Genomic DNA, 18,414 nt, shown 5'->3' with positions numbered 1-18,414 from the left:
GGGCAACAACACCCCAGATAGCAACAAATGAAAACATCATCACAAGGCCTGCAATCGAGAGGCCCAAAACTCAGTAACACAACACGGGTGATCGTCACGACCCAGGCAATCCATATGCCTTCAGCATGGGGCCAGCCTTCTAGACGAGACCCCCCCCATGAAGGGAGGGGCGGGACAACCAGCTGACGAACCTAAAACTGCATGTATCAAAATATCTATTTTCTTAAGTTTCTGCGGAGTTATAAATGTTGGAGTGGAAGGAGAGGAGCGGGAGGGGGCTCAAAATGTAAAAATTGGTTTTATGTGTGAATAGGACCGTGCGGTAACTGTTCCCACTGGTGGTCTGACATTGGACTGACCGTTTCCACCCAGTCCGTATCGGACACCACCAAGTAAACATGCAAGCCCTCGACGACAAGGGGAAAGATGAACAAAGGGAACAGAGGGTAGGGGATACTGTGTTGAATTCCCCTGAGGGGAGGGGAGAAACAAAGACATCAAAGCCCAAGACGTTCAGGCATACTCAATGGAACACTCGGACTTTGTTGGCAGACAAACCAAGAACACACACCATTGGCGAATAACTACAACACGGTAAGCAACAGGCCAACCACAATCAAAATTGGGACACTGAATGTTAAGGGACTTAACTCCCCCACCAAACGTCACTCGTGGCCAAAGAATTTAAAAGAGCAAAGCTCAACATATTCTTCCTACAAGAAACTAAATACATCATAGGGGAAGAAAGAAGGGTCTTAAACGCCAAGACAGGCACTGAACATTGGGGCTCGAGCCCACTCAGAAAAGCAGGCGTCGGCATCCTGATCACCAAGGGGATACAATTTTAAAGTCCAGAAAACTTGGGCAGACGTAAGTGGCAGAGTGCTAGTGCTGGTTGGCAAGACACAGGGCACCACCATCACACCTGCATCCATATACGCTCCCAACTCCGGACAGTCCAGGTTCCTACAACATAGGCCCTAAAGTCATGGTCGAAGCAAAGGGCCAAGTGATTCTAGGAGGTGACCTCAACATGTGTGCCGACCCAACTCTGGATAGACGAGCCGGAAACCTACAGGCGAACACCCCACCAGAGGCTGGCCGCTCAGCGATCGTCGAAATGATGGACACCTACAAACTAAAAGATGCATGGCGCCACATGAACATGCAGCAAACGACATTCACATTTTACTCAGCGCCACACGCCACATATACCAACAGAGCTAACGGAGGCGATTTCCGCATCCGAAATATCTCCTATAACATGGTCGGACCACGACATGGTCCCGGTCACCCTCAGTCGTATGGCACTCCCCCACAGAAGTTCAGTGGCGCTGCAACAAAACGCTCTGGAAAGACCCGGTATTTCATGATCACCTTGAGAAGGAGATCAACTGATACTTCCAGCAGAATAACATAGGCGAAGTCTCAATAAATACGGTATGGGAGACGGGGAAAGCCACATAGAGAGGAGTAATAATCCAAGAAGGAGCAGTACGAAAAAGAGAGCACCAACTCATAGAAAATAAGCTAAGAAACAAAATAACCCAACTAGACCTCAGCGCCCAATCCGCTGGCACTAATAGAAGTCGGAAAATAGAGGACGCCAGCAAGAGAGGAACTGTGCCAACTGGAAACAGACCAGATCGTGCGCAAGCTCCAATACCTAAAACAAACAATACGAGAAGGGAGACGAAGCCAACCTGCTGCTCGCAGCTGGGGTCCGTGGACAACGCAAGGAGAGATGGGTGTCAATTATACAAAACAAAACAGAACCCCACAGGGACCACCCCGCCGACATCCCCGAAGACTTCGCTAACTTCTACGAGAAATTGTATACCTCGGACACCCCAACAGACGAGTGTGCAATCGCAGAATACATGAACACAATAACTATCCCCAGATGCAGCACAAGCTCTTGATGCCCCCATCACGGGCGAAGAAATGGCAGACACAATCAAAAGGCCCCCAACAGTGAAAGCCCCTGGAAACAATGGTTATACGGCAGGGTTCTACAAAACCTTCAGCGACACCCTCCTCCCGGCTATGGTCAAGCTCTTCAATCATATCCTCCAAAGTGGCACCGCACCCGCATCCTTCTCTGATGCACCGATTACGGTCATCCCTAAAGAAGGAAAAGGACCCAAACAATGCGCTTCTTACCGCCCTATCTCCCTCTTAAATACGGACACCAAAATCTACACGAGGGTCCTCACCGCACGGTTGGAGACGCATATGCCTGCCATAATCCACAATAAGGTGGGATTCATACTTGGAAGACAGGGCGCAGCCTCTACCCGCAAGAACCTCCACCTCATAAACGAAGCCAAGAAAATGACAAACACACCTGTACTAATCTCAATTGATGCGGAAAAAGTGTTTGATAGGGTAGAATGGCGCTCCCTGGAAGCAACACTAACGAAAATGGGCCTCGACCCTACTCTCCGATGCGAAATCAAGGCTGTATACACCTCGCCCCGAGCTTTGGTTGCAGTAAACTCCCAATACACTCGCTGGTTTTCCTTGAGCAGAGGAACGAGACAAGGATGCCCCCTCTCAGCAATACTATTTGTGCTATCATTGGAACCATTGGCGCAAACGCTTAGAACAAACCAAGGCGTTGAAGGGCTCCATGTGAGCGGAAGAGAATACAAGTTGGCCTTGTACGCAGATGATATTCTACTTCATGTGCAAAACCCGATGACATCAATCCCTAAAGAGATCCAACTCCTCGAGCAATATGTCAGGCTTCAAAATTAATAGAACTAAATCAATCCTCTACCCGTTACGCGAACCCACCATGAGCCAAAGAGCGGAATTCAAACAACTCTGTCTCACCATCGGAGGTCCCACACTGCGATACCTGGGCGTCAACCTGATGAGAGACATCGCCAACATATACGAGGCCCTCAACTCCTCGCCGCCTTCAAAGAGGACCTTGCAAGTCTGTATATACGGGAACAAAGTGCTTGGATGGATCAAAGAAATAGACGTCATCGAGAGGGAACCATCTCCCCTCCTGACTTTATTTGCCCGAGAAGCGGAAGAACTAACCAGGATAAAGGGACTGGCATCCCCACTCCTACTGGCAGCGAGGGCCAGCCTAGCCATCAAATGGAAATCTCCACGCCTCCCAGTCAAAAAGGAATGGCCCACCACTGCAACAAACATATACACAATGAAGAAAATTACGGCGGCCCTCCGTGGAAAGTCAGACCGCCATGAGGAAACCTGGTGTGACTTCGCCAACATATATATCCCAAACCGAAGACAAACACCATCGAAAGACCCAGAATCGCGGTAAATACCTGATGAGACCCGGACTCCATCCAGCAGCCCAGAGGCGACCAGGCCTGTTGCCCCGAACAAACACATGCAAACCAACTGAGACCAACATCCCAGCTTGCGCTAAGCACAGACGAAGTTCTTGCCAACACAATGGATACATTTGCCAGACCGCCTTGGGGAGGGAGGGTTTAAGGGACTAGTATCACCTAACGCAAAAGGAAAAGGGAAGTTAATTCCGTTAACAGCATTATTCTTGTTTAATCCCACTAACATACTGATGTACTTATGTGAATACAACATGACTGTACTCGTCTATATTACCCTTGTGTTTCAAAACCAATAAAATTTTAATAAAAAAAAAAACATTCTCTGCATTCACTTTCAATAGGGCTTTAAACGGTTGGCCAGTTGATCCTATGTACATGCTCTTACGAGGAGGTCCCTAGAGATTTGTTTGGGAGAAAAACTGCTTCCAGATTAGTCAATAGGGTTAACCACATACCTGTAACAGGCCTTACCCTGAGCTAATCCATAATGAAAGGATGGCTCAGTTCGGAGTGCATGGCAAAAAGCGACAGAGTGCGGGACATTGAATAGACTTCTAATAAAGGCGTCCTCTTAGTTAAATTGAATGTGTCCTCAAATCCCCATAGCTCTGCACCTGAAAGTGCTAATGCATGTGGTTTTGCCATATAGATATTCAAACCTGTTGCAGTGGACTAGCACCCAAAAGAATTTGGAGTACTGTTGGTGGTGCCATGTATTTGGGCCATGCAGTGAGCTTGTTTAGGTAAATAATCCCTCTCCTGCCTATGGGAGACCATCACTCCCAGATAGCTAAAAAGATCCACCTTTTCCAATTTAACATTCTTCCAATTTAACATTCTACATGGAGAACGGTTACCACCCCACCCCCCAACATCACCTTGGATATTGTAGCATTAACCTTTAGGTCTCTTGCTCCCATAAAATTTATAAAGAGCCTGCAGTGCTCTAGACATTCTGCAACTGAACCTGCATTGTCTGTGTAAATCAGTACTGGTATGTGTACCCCACTAAACGTAGGGACATTGGCGAGTGTAGCTGTCAGCTCAGACTCTAAAGCGTTAGTGTAGAGGTTGAACAGGAGTGGTGCCCCAACCTATTTTTGAAGTAATCCATATACTCACTGAGGGGTCCGAAGCGTATAACAAGTGTTGTGATGAATAAGCATTATTACTGATAAAAGGTGTAATGGTATTTTTAATTCACTGCTCAGTCTAGCCCAGGTTGCCACATGTAAGGCAGAGAGATGTAAAAAGCGCTAATCTATTTAGCTTTTATGCAAGTGTTAATATTTGGCCACTGATAGTTATAAATGAAAAAGGTTTTTCACAACAGGCCATTTTATTAACTTAAAAGGGTGTGATAAACGCCACGCTTTTCCCTGCCTATGAAACTAAGACTGAAGGAAAACTCTACACAAGGGTATCTGTCCCTCACACTTATACATACAACAAAAGCATTTTGGGTATTCATATGGCTGTTCAAAATCAACAAATAAAAATTCCTGTAACCAGGGTTGGATCCCCTTCTCCAAGAGCAAAGTAGAATTTCCGAATGAAAGTTCCAATGAATAAGTGCACGTCAATAGTCCTATTCTGCTTCAAAAAGTAACACAAAGGTTTCGCCAAGTCCTGTTTCCAACATAACGTTCCTTCACTTCGGGAGGGCTAAACTTGTCGTTGTGATTATTATAATAAAAGTTAATCATTCTTCCAATGAAAATGTCAACAGGTTTTCTCATCTCTTGAGAGAACTTTCTTTCCACCACGTTCTTTCCACCAAACCATTCACCGCAATATAGTACTTTAATGAATTCTTCCTGGTTCACTAACCTGCCAGAACTAGCAATCCCTTTCCCTGGTATAATCTCCTGCCAGGATGAATTTCCTAGCACTGCTGCAGTGTGGGTTACTTCAAAACATCAGCAAAGTCTTTTGACTTTCAACAAGATTTGAAACGTCTTCCATAAGGTTTTAACATCCCTTGATGCTGTTTGTTTCACTGTTTAATTGGCCACAAATACTGCAGGTTATATTCCTCTGCCCCCTTCCACTCTTCCCAAGGAGGGCAACTTCACTGCCATCTTTGAGCTTTCACTATCACACCTAGTAACTTGTTGATAATGTCTTAGATTCAAGTTTCTCTCTCCAAGAAAGCTGTCTTTACTCTTTTTTCCAATTACCCTTTTTTGGGTTAGGTAATGCTGGTTATCTATATTATAGATTGGCCCCTTTTTACCTTGGCAATGCTGGTTACAGCCCTGGTTTGATATTTCCCCTGCTTTGCCAATGGTAGTTATACTGAGGTTTTAATAATGTCCCATCTTTTCTTGGGTAATGGTAGTCTGCCTTTCACATATATTCTTTTATTTGGGCAGTGATAATTAAACACTTTCTCCTTTCGTTTTCATTGTACATAATCATTAGGCCAAAATGCTCCTCATTAGTTCGATATTCAAAATGGTGGCGATCGGTTTACACTGAGTGCCCAGTGATCACCTGTCGGAGGATAACTCACCTGTTTTTTCTCTGCGCATCTGTCTCTCGCTGCCGCTTCTGCTCTGATTTTGTTTGGGAGTTTCTGAGGGATCCAGTTGTGGCCCTGTGACTCGAGTCTTTCTGAGCAGGAGTCCTCGCTACTCCTCTTGGATCCCGGTGCTCGCCAGCCACCAGAGGCAGACACAGTACACAAAGTGCCTCTATTCCATGGAGTTTCTGCTGCACATCCTCTGCAACTTTGGGTTCTCTGCTTCATGACTCTCAGCACCATTAACCACCAAAGGTATGAAGGTGGCCCGGTGTCTTCATTCTGCCTCTGCTGCATACACGGCCATGAACAACTTGTACTACCCCTCTCACTCCTATGCATCTGCTCCTGGGGGGCAGGTTAAATAATCAAAGTTCCCGCTCAGCTGTGGATTGTTCAGGACACTAGACTGTATTGCAGTTATGCGCCCCCTGAGCTCCTCTCCCTCATCCCAGTACCGATAGTACTATGGGACTTTAAGTCCCCAACATTCTGAATCTTCATTTCATCACATATTTTGGTTTTAGTTTTACTTAAGTCGCTCTGTTTATCAAACATATCTTTAAATGGGGATTTTAAAGATATTAATGGTTGGTTCTTGTTTTCACTGTTAAAAATATTTCCTTGGGTTTAATCCGAATGGAAGGTATTGATGTTCGGATTATTACCCTGACCTGTCGTCGTCAACATTTTTGGCTACAGTTAGAAAAGGGAGTTTGACACCAAGTCATTAGGTACTTCAAAGATGGAGTACTGCGTCTCTCCTAGTGGAACCTTCCTGTTCCTTTGAGGGGGGGGGGGCCTTCTCCTCCCAAGTGATCCACTCTGCTAATACTAACCCTAGGGTTAGGATCGGGAAACGTCTGCCTACCCCTGCCCCCTGGGAGGAGACTTCAGGCTGCGATTCTGCAGTATTCATCAGTTTGCCCTCTCGTGCATAGCCCAGAATGGAATACTGCGTGATTCTGGCAAATCCCCTCTGCTGAGATCCACTCATTTATCCTAACAAAGACCAGTTTGCCAAAGAGCTTGATGACTGTCCAGTAGAGGGATTGGGCAGATCTGTGTGATTTTTCTGTCGCAATAAGATTTGTGTTACGCTCACCTGACTCCCACGGAGGCGCAGGCCTGGTTCGCGCTGCTGTGACCTCTTCTAAGGTGATGCGCAGGGTTCGGAAGACGGACTGGACCGGGCCCCCAAAATCTGGCTTGCCTGGCTCGCAGAAGTATCCTTCTGTAGGCGAAAATAGGGGATTAACTGTCTGCGGGGTAATGCAATCGGCCTCCCACTTTCCCCTCACCCTCCTCAAAACCCTTCTGTGATTTCTCGTAGCGTCTCACCTTAGGGTCTGGAAGGACGAGCACTCCATCCTGCTTCTGATGCAGGGGCGCATTGGTATCCAGTTACTTCACTGGATTTTTGGATTGGTGAGAACCAAACTTGCTTGGCTTCCAGGTAAGTTTTTTGATAAGAGGTTCCCCTTGTGTCCATGCATTAATGTACTAATGCCAGTGTCTTTTTCCCCATAGGGGCCGGGTACGGAATGCCGGGGAACAGGCACCGACCCGAGATGAGAGGTGAAATCCTTGTAGAAATCAGGTAAGTCTTTAAGGAGCGTTTTTTGGTAATATCTTTTCATTCGCTCATTAACGCTGATGTCTCTTTTTCCCCTTAGGGGCCGGGGTCCGGAAATGCCAGGTTGCGGCGCGGACCCGAAATGAAGAGGGAATGAATCGACAGGTAAGTCTTAAAATGGAGATTTAGCTTTCCTTATTCCCTTCTCTCTCTCACCTTTTGTTCTGGTCTTTTTCTCCCTAGGCGCTGGGGCGTGACTGCGAATACGGATGATCGCTGCTGAACATGGAGGCGCACTGTAAAGGTGAGTGTAATGCGGCGCTGCAGCGATCGACGCGATGAGCTTTTAAATTAAAGTCCTCCTTTTCAGGATTGCCGGCGAGATGTCTCCGGGATGCGGATTTAGCAGGTAAGGACTTTTCCTTCTTCTGTTCTCTTCTTCTCTTCCTTTGCAGGTGATCCAGGATGCTGGCAGGCGTGGCAGAAGTCAGGATGCAGGAGCAGACACGGTGAGCGTGGCTGTTCGGGTGGGGTTTAAATAGCCTTGGAAGAAGTTCCAGGTATGTATCCTTCCCCGACCACGCCCGGATGGTAAATTAGTCCCACAGGTAAAGTAGTTCCTTTCTGGCCTCAAGGAGGCCGGGATCCTGCAGCATGGTCTGCATCAGGTAAGTGCACCCAAGCACTCCCATAATGAGCCTGGTGCCATAGGCGCCAGGACACTGTCCAAAGGGCCCCTATATGGGGTTGCTGGGTCCTTCCTTGGGGACTGGATGTCCGCTTTCGGGGACGCAGGACTTGAACCGGCTCCCCTGGAGCGGGCATCATGACAATTTGCATGGGAAATGTACGCACCACAAAGGTTTGTACATTTCCCATGCGAACATACATTTCAAAACCTTACATACCCACACACCCACCACCCACACACCTAACATAACCAAACCCTACTTACCTTTTAAGATGCCTTGTGGCCCTGCGGCACCAGTTCCCCTTTCACGTCCGTGATCGTGACCCGGCGACGCAGGGCCCTTGTCTTTTCTTTTTCGGGCAGCTGCAGGGGTTTCCCCCCGGAACCCACGCTCAGTATACTGTACCTACCTTAAATGCATACCACCAAAGGTTCGAACTTTTGGTGTTCGAACCTTTGGTGGTATGCATTTTTGGGCTTTTGGTCAGTTCGGACCTTTGGGTTCGGTAATTCCTTCCGATTCCGGATTGGGCAGTATGATTGTGGAGCTGCATGGTTGCCCTTTTTGTAAAGAAGCAGAGGGCATTTCTCCAGCTCCCTGAGATCTGTCCTGTGGCCCAAATTGCATTAAAAACTGCTTAAAAGGGAGACCAAAGGTCTAAGTTAAACTTGAAGGGATCAGCCGGAATCTAGGCAGGGCTTTTATCGCTGCTTGTGGATAATTACTTCAATGACTTCCTCCAATGTGAACTCAGCTTGTGAACCTTGGATGATACTGTGGATCACTTAATTGGTTAAAACTCCCTATCTTTTCCTTTGGTAGAATAAACTGCTGTAAAATACTCTGCCCGAGAACTAATGTTGAGTTTCTGAAGGCTTGTCAATGATGTGACACAAGTAACCAAAATGTATGAGAATTATTTGAGGATGCAGACTCTATAATTTCCCACACCACCTTTTCTGTCCAAATCTTGTGTTCAGCCTTGCAGGTGTTCTTGTACACCTCTCCTTACTCTCGCTTTGTTCGGATTAGAAGTAATTCTTTTGAGGGGTATTGGATCCTGTTTTGTTAACCTACACGGATGTGAGAACCAGCCCACCCCACTGTGAGGTATAGTCTTTCTGGCTTTTATAGGTGCAGATCTTAGGCGATGGCAAGCAATCTCTGCACATTTTCAGGAATGTTATTAGTCTAGGGCTACAATTCTCCTCCAGGCAAGACAAATTCTAGTCGAGGATATCATGAACGTAATGTTGTGGTGATATTTTTGCCCAGTTCAACACTTTTCCAACCTTGGATACTACCATGGGCGAAGTGGGCACAGGCGAATCAGAAGTCTTCGTGCTAGGTTCATTATCCCATGTCAGATTAAGTGAAAAGTCTTATCTCAAAGGATCTCAAATTTGACTAATCACGTACTCTTAGTATAAAGTGATCTATTGTACATGCAAAGCAAGAACTCCTGAAAACATTACCTGGTACATCTGGCTTCATCTGTGGTTACAGTTCTCAGACACCATTCCTGTAGGAATGTGTTGAGCTTTAGGCCTGATGCACCCACTCGTGTTATTTGCAGGACAGCCTTTGGTATGTTTGCTACTAACTGACCAATCTGAGGGATACAAGATTTAAATGGCCGAAACCCAGTTTTAAATAGAACCCCCCCCCTAAAATCAGAATATCCATCGGATGAATAGTGTCAAAGGTAAAATTCTAACGCCTGGAACAAAATATCTAAATTATTCTTTCCTTTTAGGTCCTGGGGGATTCTAAGAGTTGAAATGGAGAAGGTTGTCTGGAGGGGATCTTCACCCTTCTAGAAAGCACGTTTTTAGACTCCGTACTGAAGACCTCAGTTGATCCTCCAATGGAGGAAGCTACCCATGTGGATAACCCTCCGGAGTTCCTCCCTCTATTCTCGTTGCCCACCAAGTTGTCCTGTGTGTTTTATAATTCTGTCTCTGCCCCATGTGCGAAGTAATTAGGACTTTATAGAGTGAGTATCCCTTTCCCATGTGTAGTCATCGCGATCATTTTCTCAAATGTGGTGAAATCCCTGGCAGTCTTACCCTTCAATTTTGTGTCTGTCAATATTCTTTCAATCTCGGCTAATCGAAGACCGAAGTTGAGTCGCGTCCTGAGACTTGAGTAGAGCATCAAAGTCAATCAAAGTATGCATGTATGAACGACTGCCCTAGTCTTTCCAGACACCCATCAGACCATTTCTACATGTGGCGAAAACCGTTGTGCGAGGTCCAGAAGAGGACCCCACACCGATGTTCGCGGCAAAGGCGATGAGGATAAATCCTGATTGGTGCTGTTCTTCTTCCAGAGGGACCACAATACTGCAAGTGTTGGGTGGCCAATCAATTTTTTAGCAGTCATTTTTGTTTACCATAATCGATCTGTCTTTTTTTGGGGGGGGGTTTTGGGGTGCATTTGTAGGTCTTTGTAAGTCTTCTCAGATAATATAATAGTTCCCCTCAAGTCAACCCTCATGTGTTTCACTCATAAATCGGGCAGACAAATGCCCCACCACCCAATGCCTCGGCAGTGTAAGAGTGGAATGTTTAATTCTCAGTACTTTTTTTGCCAGATGAATCTAGGCAAAGTGCCTTGCAGATCTCTAGAATGGCTATCTGGGAGGATAGTGGGTATAGGAGTAAAGATATATAGGAGTCTGGGAAGGACATTCATCTTTATAGTTGTCATTCGGGTGTAAAAAGATAGGACAGCAGTGGACCATCTGTTAAGATCTTTTTATATTATTGAGCATGGGTTCAAAATCAATAGTACCCAATGTTTATATATCCATAGGGAGGCAAATTCCCAAAATGTTTGTCTTCTCTAACCTCGTCCCCTGCTGATTGTGTCCAAACAAGAGCCCACTGTCCAGATCACTATTATGCGTGTTTTACTCACATTAATTTTTAGCCTGGAAAAATTACCAAAAGAAGCAATTTGTGCTAGCAGTGCAATGAGGGAATTGTACGGACCATCAATATAAGCCAATATATCATCCACAAATGTATCATCCACAAAGAACTACAATTTAAATTCTGTACCTCCACAACAAATCTTCGTATACACGGTTAGCTCGTATTGCTATTGCCAAGGATTCAACAGTGGGTAGAGCCGACATCCTTATCTTGTCCTCTTGGACAAGACTATCGAGTCTGTCAAAGAGTTGTTGACTTGAATTCGTGCCCTTGGGGAACTATAAAGAGCCATCACCCCGTTTAGAAACTTTTGCCTAAATCCCATTTTCACGAACAACCTTGACTGGTAAAACCATTCCACTCTATGCAAGGCCTTCTCAGAATTGATAGACCAATGCTGCATACAGTCCCATTCTTTGTGCTAAATGCATAAGGTCAATAGTTTTACTTATATTATCTGAACCTTTCTTTCCTCTTCTGAAACCTACTTGATCTCTGTGAATTGGAGAAGGAAGGGAGCTCTCGATCCTATTCCCCAGTACCTTCAATGTTTAAGAGGGATATCTGAAGAGCTGGACTATGGGTAGTTACCAGCCTTACGTATGACAATTATTATACGCCCTAGCATGGTTTCTGGGAGGGAACCTCCCTCCAGAATATAGTTGAATACTCGGACCATGCATGGAGCCAAAAGTGAGCTGTAGATTTTGTAGAAACGCACCGTACATCCATCTTCCGCTGTGGTTGTTCGCCCTTCATATTTTTAATTGTGTGGACTACTTCCTCTTTTCAGCTCCTTTATGCCTTCAACTTGTTGCCTGGATAGGCCGGGATAGGAATTGAATTGGGAGTGTTATTAATGTGGGACCAGTTACCCTCCTGTTCAGACGTGTAGGGCCGCTCAGTTATCCCAGAACTCCTTGCCTATGCTTTATTGACCGCAGCCCCATCACAACATTTAATGCCCATCACCATTTCAGATGTGCCCTCCTCCCTCAGTGTCTACGCTAAGATCTTGTCTACCTGATCACCCTTCTCATGGTACTTTTGTTTTAAGTATCAACGTTTTTTTCAGGCTCCTGCACCAGGAGGGCCTTCAACTGTGATTTATACTGCCTTAGATGAGCCACCTGTGCTGCAGACACTCCACCACTCTGGGGCCCTCTGGGTTGTAAACTCTTTGCTCCCTTACACCAATTTCTAATGGCTGCCTTTCCTGCTTTGTGTGCCCCAATCCTTAAGACCCACAGTGTTGCTTTAAAGCATTCCCAAAGAAAACTGGGCCTTATATCTCCTGATCATAAAACTGAAGAAATCTTTAATTTCCATCAGTATTCTGCACTGTGTCCTTATGTAAGAAGTAGTTAGATCTCCATCCCTCTACATTGCTGCCAGCGGGATAGCCAGGTACACAAACCAAATCGTGGCCCGACCACGGAACAGGTTTTCACAGTTGACTGTGACATAACCTTTTAAGGTGACTTGGTTAATTTGGTTGAATCTTTTAGACTTGCTTCTCTGAGAAGTAGATGGTGATAGGTCCTTCATTTGCTTGCAATCCCTAAGGAGGGAGGGGGGGGGGGTCAAGTACCAGATTAAAGTCCCCTCCCACCAATAAAGGGCCAACAATGTTCTTTGAATGCATCCCAGAATGTAATCTGTCCCTCGTTCGGACAATAGACTGATCCCACTGTAATTGGTTTCCCCTGTATCTGGGTTGTCGTATAAATGTAGCTGCTCTTGGGGTCAGAGTACCTTTTCCACCACCAGCCCAATTCTACTAGAAACAATAAGCACAACACCCCTCTTTGTTGCCTCAGAGGCATGAATGACCTCTGCTTTATATTTCAGCACAATTTCCTTTCCCCTCACCCAATGGGTTTCCTGTACAGAAAAAACACGTCAAACCGTGAGCGTAAAATAATTCCTGTACTAATAGTGAACGTTTAGTGGGGGTGTCGACACCACAGGCTTGACAGAACCATCATCAGGTTTACCTTATGACTTGCCATTTGGAACACAAATTGTAACACCCCATTTCCCCCCGCCCCCCTGCTTGCAATGCATTGTTATAATAAAGTACACCACAGATTGTTTGCAATTCCGTTATGTCCCCATAATGCTTGGTGATATTGGAAAGTGATCACTGTAAGGATACAAGTAAATAGAACCAAAGCAACCCCTGTACCCCGACCCATTGCACAGAGCCCTATTCACCCCCTTTGGCATCCAGACCCACAACATTGTCGTCTGAGACTGTGGGCTGGACTATCTGGCGATTCGGAACCCCAGGTCAAATTGCACAAACAAACTCACTTTTTTTCTATTTCAACCCCCCCCCACCTCCCTCCTGGCATAACATGAGTCAAATTAACTACTATTCCCTTTGTGATCCACCAGAAGGCCATGCCCCCCTACACACGTGTAAACACCATCAGCCATCAAACTTAAAGATCCAACATCACTAATCATCCATTACAGCCCTTATGCCTCCTTTTCCCCCTTCCCTCCTGCCACCCTTGCCTCTGCTACTCATCCCTGATTTTCTCTAAGCAGGCGTACATAGAAAACGCCCCACACCCCACCCCACCACCACCCCTCTTGCTCCACACAACCTCGTGGCATGGAACTAGAGCAACCTACAGGTAGTCGGCATATGGGGTGTCACTCAAGTTTTTAAAAGGCGACCGAATGAAAAGTGGTCCTCGATGGCGCAGAGAAAGCAAGTTCCACAGCTTAGTTGCGGCCACGGAAAAAGCGTGGCCACCCACTCTGGTAAGCCGCACCAGAGCCACTTCAATAATAAGATTGTTGATATTTTAGTGAGCGACTAGGCATATAGGGGCAGAACCTGACCTGAAGATATTCTTCTCCAGTGCCATAGAAGGCCTGATGAACAATGCAGATAGATTTAAATTGAATTCTCTGAATAACGAGGAGCCAGTGCAATGGCCTTAGGACGGGGGAAATGTGCATATAGAAGGAAGTCTTTACTAATCTGGCTGCTGCATTTTGCAGGAGCTGGAGGCCGCACACCAGATAGAGGCTGGGTCAAGTATAAATAATTGCAGTAGTCAATAGTGCTCAGCATTAAAGGAGCTACTGCCGGACCATGCATACGTGAAGGAATAAAGGGAAGAACCTTGCGCAAGACCCTGAGTTTGTAATGCCCAGATTGATATACCAACGCGACCTGCGCCTTGAGGGAGTGAGGATGAAAGTTTGACACTTAAGTCTTGCTGATTACACAGGTGACTGAAATGAACCCACATAGGGGGGGCCAGAAAGAGGGATTTCATAGGAAGAAAGCAGAGGGGGGACCCACCACCAGGACCTCTGTGTCCCCATTGCATTGAGAGCCTGTTGTCCTTCTCTTGCATTAGGTTCTCTGGATTCCCCTTTAATTCACCTGTAACCCGCCTAATGTCTTCTGTAATTGGCTGATATTTATATCCTTCATTTTCAAACGAGATGGAGAAGGGGAATCCACATCTATAGCTGCCCCCCAGCTTTTCTTGTTGAGCCAATTCGTGAGTGCTGTAAACATCCTGCATCTCACAATCGTAAAGGAGGATAGGCCCTTGAAGATCATGATTCTGGTGGCTCATTGTGGGATCGAGCACGTTTTTTGAGCTTTCTCAAGGATATTTTATCCAGGTAATTGTGAAAACGGGCCAAGACAGATCTCTGACCTCTCATTGTTGCTGCAGCCCTGTGGGCCCGATCTATCTTTGGCTCATCAATAGTGTCATCACCAAATAGTAGTTTAGCTGCTTCATGGATTGATTTCCTCTTTCGCCATCCTTTGCTGGAAAGCCAAATGAGCGCACATTTTTCCTCCTCGCCCTATTTTCAAAATCATCCATCTTTAAAGCCATTTCGGTCTCTTCTTTCCAATGCCAACAGCTGCATTTCCATTTGGGTTTCCAAGGCATTTGGGCAGGATTGACTATTCGCCACCTTGAATTCGCTCATCAATTTTGTTGACTCGCGTATCTAACTTGTCCAGTCTACCATCAATATCTGCTCTTATTCCCCCGTTATTCCCCTGGTCTCTTCCAATAGCGAAGCAAAGTCCATTCACCTGATCTCCAGATTCCTCTGCAATGGACCTGTTAGAGAAGTGTATGTGACTGGAGTGGGGACCCGTGGAAATTAAAATGCATGACTGAGGCTTTGCTGTCCGTCCACTGTGGTGCGTGGAGACAAACTTATGGTGAAGATTGCCACTTAGTCACTCCCTCGCTGGACCCCCACCACCTGCGGAGTCTCCCTATGCGGTTTTATCACCTCTGTATGATGACCAGTTTTGTGGGGAGCGGAGGCCCCGGATCACGGTGACCCCACAGTAGGGAAAACATCCTAACTGGTTGCTGATGAGGGGCTAATGGGGCTGCCTCCAGTATGAGGACCGAAACACAATTACAGACACTTGGGCAATGCCAGGCCGCCCCTGCCCAGCTCCATGTGATAGTGCTTGAAGGGCCTGGATGATGGGCCACACGCAGGGCTGGGCACCACCCCCCCTCCCCCCCAGCTCTCCGAAATCAGCCATGAGTGCCTCCGAATGGTGCACCCTGTGCTTAAATATTGGTTTTCTTTAAACCGGCTGGTGGGTGGGCCTCTACGAAGTCTTGATAAGCTCATTCAGAAAAACACCCCAACTTCTCTTGGGACCAGAACAAGGGGGTTAGAAGCACGAAGCTCATTGGCCGCAGCTTGGGCATGACGCTCACCTGCATGCAGATGGGACACCAAGCCTCTCCAATTCTCCTCCCCAACCTTCAGCAATAGGGGGCCTCCTCCTCCCATCTCTTTGGGGGTTATTCACTAGAGGTCCTCCTGAACTCACTCCTCCCCCTCTCCTCTCAGCCACCTCAGCACCTGCCATCAATCCCCATGTGTAAGTTACAGCAGCACCTGGCACTGCGGCAGCCTCCCGTTACTTCACCTGGAAATCTTCGCCAGAGCAAAGTGCTTACCCCCGCATCCGGACAGTGCTGACTTCCCACTTCCCTGACCTCTGGTATGTTCACCTCGAGAGGGTTCACAAAGCTCGAGGCACCCGTAGCGGGTTCAGCCTCACACAGTGAGTGTGTGCTCTCGCTCCTGCGGCTGGATGAAGGATGTTCTGAGCTCCTTTGGGAGGCGTGGCAGGTCCTTTCATCTCCACCTTCCGACCCTTCTTCATGCAGGAAGAACTTGTTGCATAGTGGACCAACTCTCCCCAGTCTTCAGTCAAGTGCCCACCAGTTGGTCTTTTGGGGATAGCTTGGTTTGACTTGCTCTCGGGAGGTGGGCACGGGGCAAAAGAGGGGGCTTGGTTCCCTTTTTAACCCAGCAGAGCAGGAGTCTCACGCTAAAGTTGATGTCGGCGCACCCTCTGGTGACCTCCAAGCTATCGTGATATCTTACAGAATATCACATGCATTTACTGATTCATGAGAACATACATTTTAATGTTCAATTTTGTATTTTGATCTTTTGTTTCGTGATAGGTTATGGTATTTTCCACATGTTAGTTGCATCTTTTATCTAATGGAAATATTTCCGTATAAACTTTAATGATAAAGCAAATCCATTGATTGAAGTCTGAATCTACTGCCAGTTGTGGTAAAGATTTATTAGAAATCGACCAAGCGCATACCTGGAGGCTTTTTTGCTTTCTCAAGTTGTTCCCAGGGATGTCATTTCACCAAAATGCCAGGGGTAGCGGAAGTGAAATCACGCAAACCTTGACATCTGATGCCATCACAGGAAGTGATGTAATTTGACCCCACCCCAAAGGAACATCACAGGAAGCGATGGAATACAACCTTTCACCCCTTGACAAAACAGGAAGTGGCATCACATAGCACTGTTCCGAAGCACACTATGAAGAATATGGTTACGATATCGCTGTAATTTGATATACATTTCATACAAGAATGGATCACCATAGGTATCGTTAATATCAGAGTGTCTAGGCCCATATTACCAAATTACTGTGAATGCAAGCAGATGTCCAAGGCCAAATGATAATGTGTTTATTATATATCACTTATGCTTAAGCTCTTTATATAGAACAAATATACATACAATATAGCCCAAACACCAAGAAAGGAAGCCGCTCCAAAAAGAGCCACATGGCGCTGGCTACAGCCTAGGAGCGTCAATTCCAATTAAAAAACATATATTTTTCTTTTTTAGGTGTTGCCTGGGACACCTCAGGGGTACCAAGGGAGACCTCAGGGGTTGCAGGTGCGACCCCCAAGTGAAGCAACTTGTTTGTGCCATTTTAAATGCATCAAATCTTTTGGTGTGCAAAAGGTGCTCTTGCTTAGAGTTGACGGTCTGATACGTTTACTATTTTTGGTGACCTGATAGGCCCATAAGTAATTACATGGTCAAGGTGCTTGCTGATGTAGCTGCTTTAGGTCTGTTATCTATAAAATGTTGAATGTATGCAGGCGGGATTACAAGTGGTTTCAACATTGTGATTTTGAATTTTAATCCTCCAGGGTTAAGGAATTCAAGGCAGCTCTCTTGAAAGCCTTCAAGACGACGCGTTCTGAGTCCATAGGTGTTGGACGGCTTCTTGAAATTATTAATAAAGTCAACAGTGACCCTTTTGACCAGGAGGAAGTACAGCAAGCTCTGGAGAATATGCAAAGTGATAATCAAGTCATGGTCTCTGAGGATGTAGTGTTTCTAATTTAATATCTATTTTTAAATTATATCTGTTTAATAGTAATATATGTAAATGTTTACTAATTATTTTTCTGTACAGATGTTTTGTAAATTCACGGTTTAATAATGCAAACTCAAACTTTAAATAAAATGATCACAGGCAGGTTTGTGGTAGTGTTTTCATTGTTTTATGTCTGTGCTGCCTAACGCCTGTAGTTTGTGCATTGGTAGCCAGCCATACGAAAGTTGCAAGTGGAGGTTGAGGTTAAACTGAAGAAAATTAAACTTGAGCCGCATACCCAGCAAAATGAGCTTGCTGAATTATTACAGGTGCCAGCAGGCAAAAGCTGGTACACCTTTTGTGTATACAAATATGTCGCATGTATGGCTCATATTTTGTGGTATAACTCCACTGCCCCATGGTATCTGAAGGGGCCATTCTACATGCATGCAGCAATTCATGACTAATCCAGTAAAAATGCCCTGGGCAAAGATGGCATCCCAGTGGACCTCTGTATGAATGAACCAAAGATGTGGGCTCATTATTTAAACTTTATTTGTTTACTACAAAGTTAAAGTAGGAGTAATTCCAGCATCTTGGAAGGTTGCAAAGATTGTCCCAATTTACAAGAAAGGGATGTACCGTGATCTACCACCCAATCTCCCGCCTATATGCAAG

At 45.9% G+C, this 18,414-nt stretch overlaps 1 protein-coding gene across 1 annotated transcript in view; it reads left to right on the top strand.

The window, feature by feature from the left end:
* LOC138497475 (maternal DNA replication licensing factor mcm3-like) overlaps positions 1–17,902 on the top strand; it is a 345,395-nt gene extending 327,493 nt beyond the window's left edge. Inside the window, exon 17 of the mRNA XM_069620977.1 lies at positions 17,567–17,902. Within this exon, the coding sequence (XP_069477078.1) occupies positions 17,567–17,765 (199 nt within the window). The 3' untranslated portion in view covers positions 17,766–17,902. The remainder of the gene's footprint in view (positions 1–17,566) is intronic.
* Positions 17,903–18,414: the final 512 nt, after the last annotated feature.

This window comes from Ambystoma mexicanum, chromosome 5q, assembly GCF_040938575.1.
Source record: "Ambystoma mexicanum isolate Mex_15411 chromosome 5q, UKY_AmexF1_1, whole genome shotgun sequence".
Lineage (NCBI taxonomy): Eukaryota > Metazoa > Chordata > Amphibia > Caudata > Ambystomatidae > Ambystoma > Ambystoma mexicanum.
The sequence above is the reverse complement of the archived record's forward strand: the minus strand, read 5'-3'. Positions and strand labels throughout refer to the sequence as shown.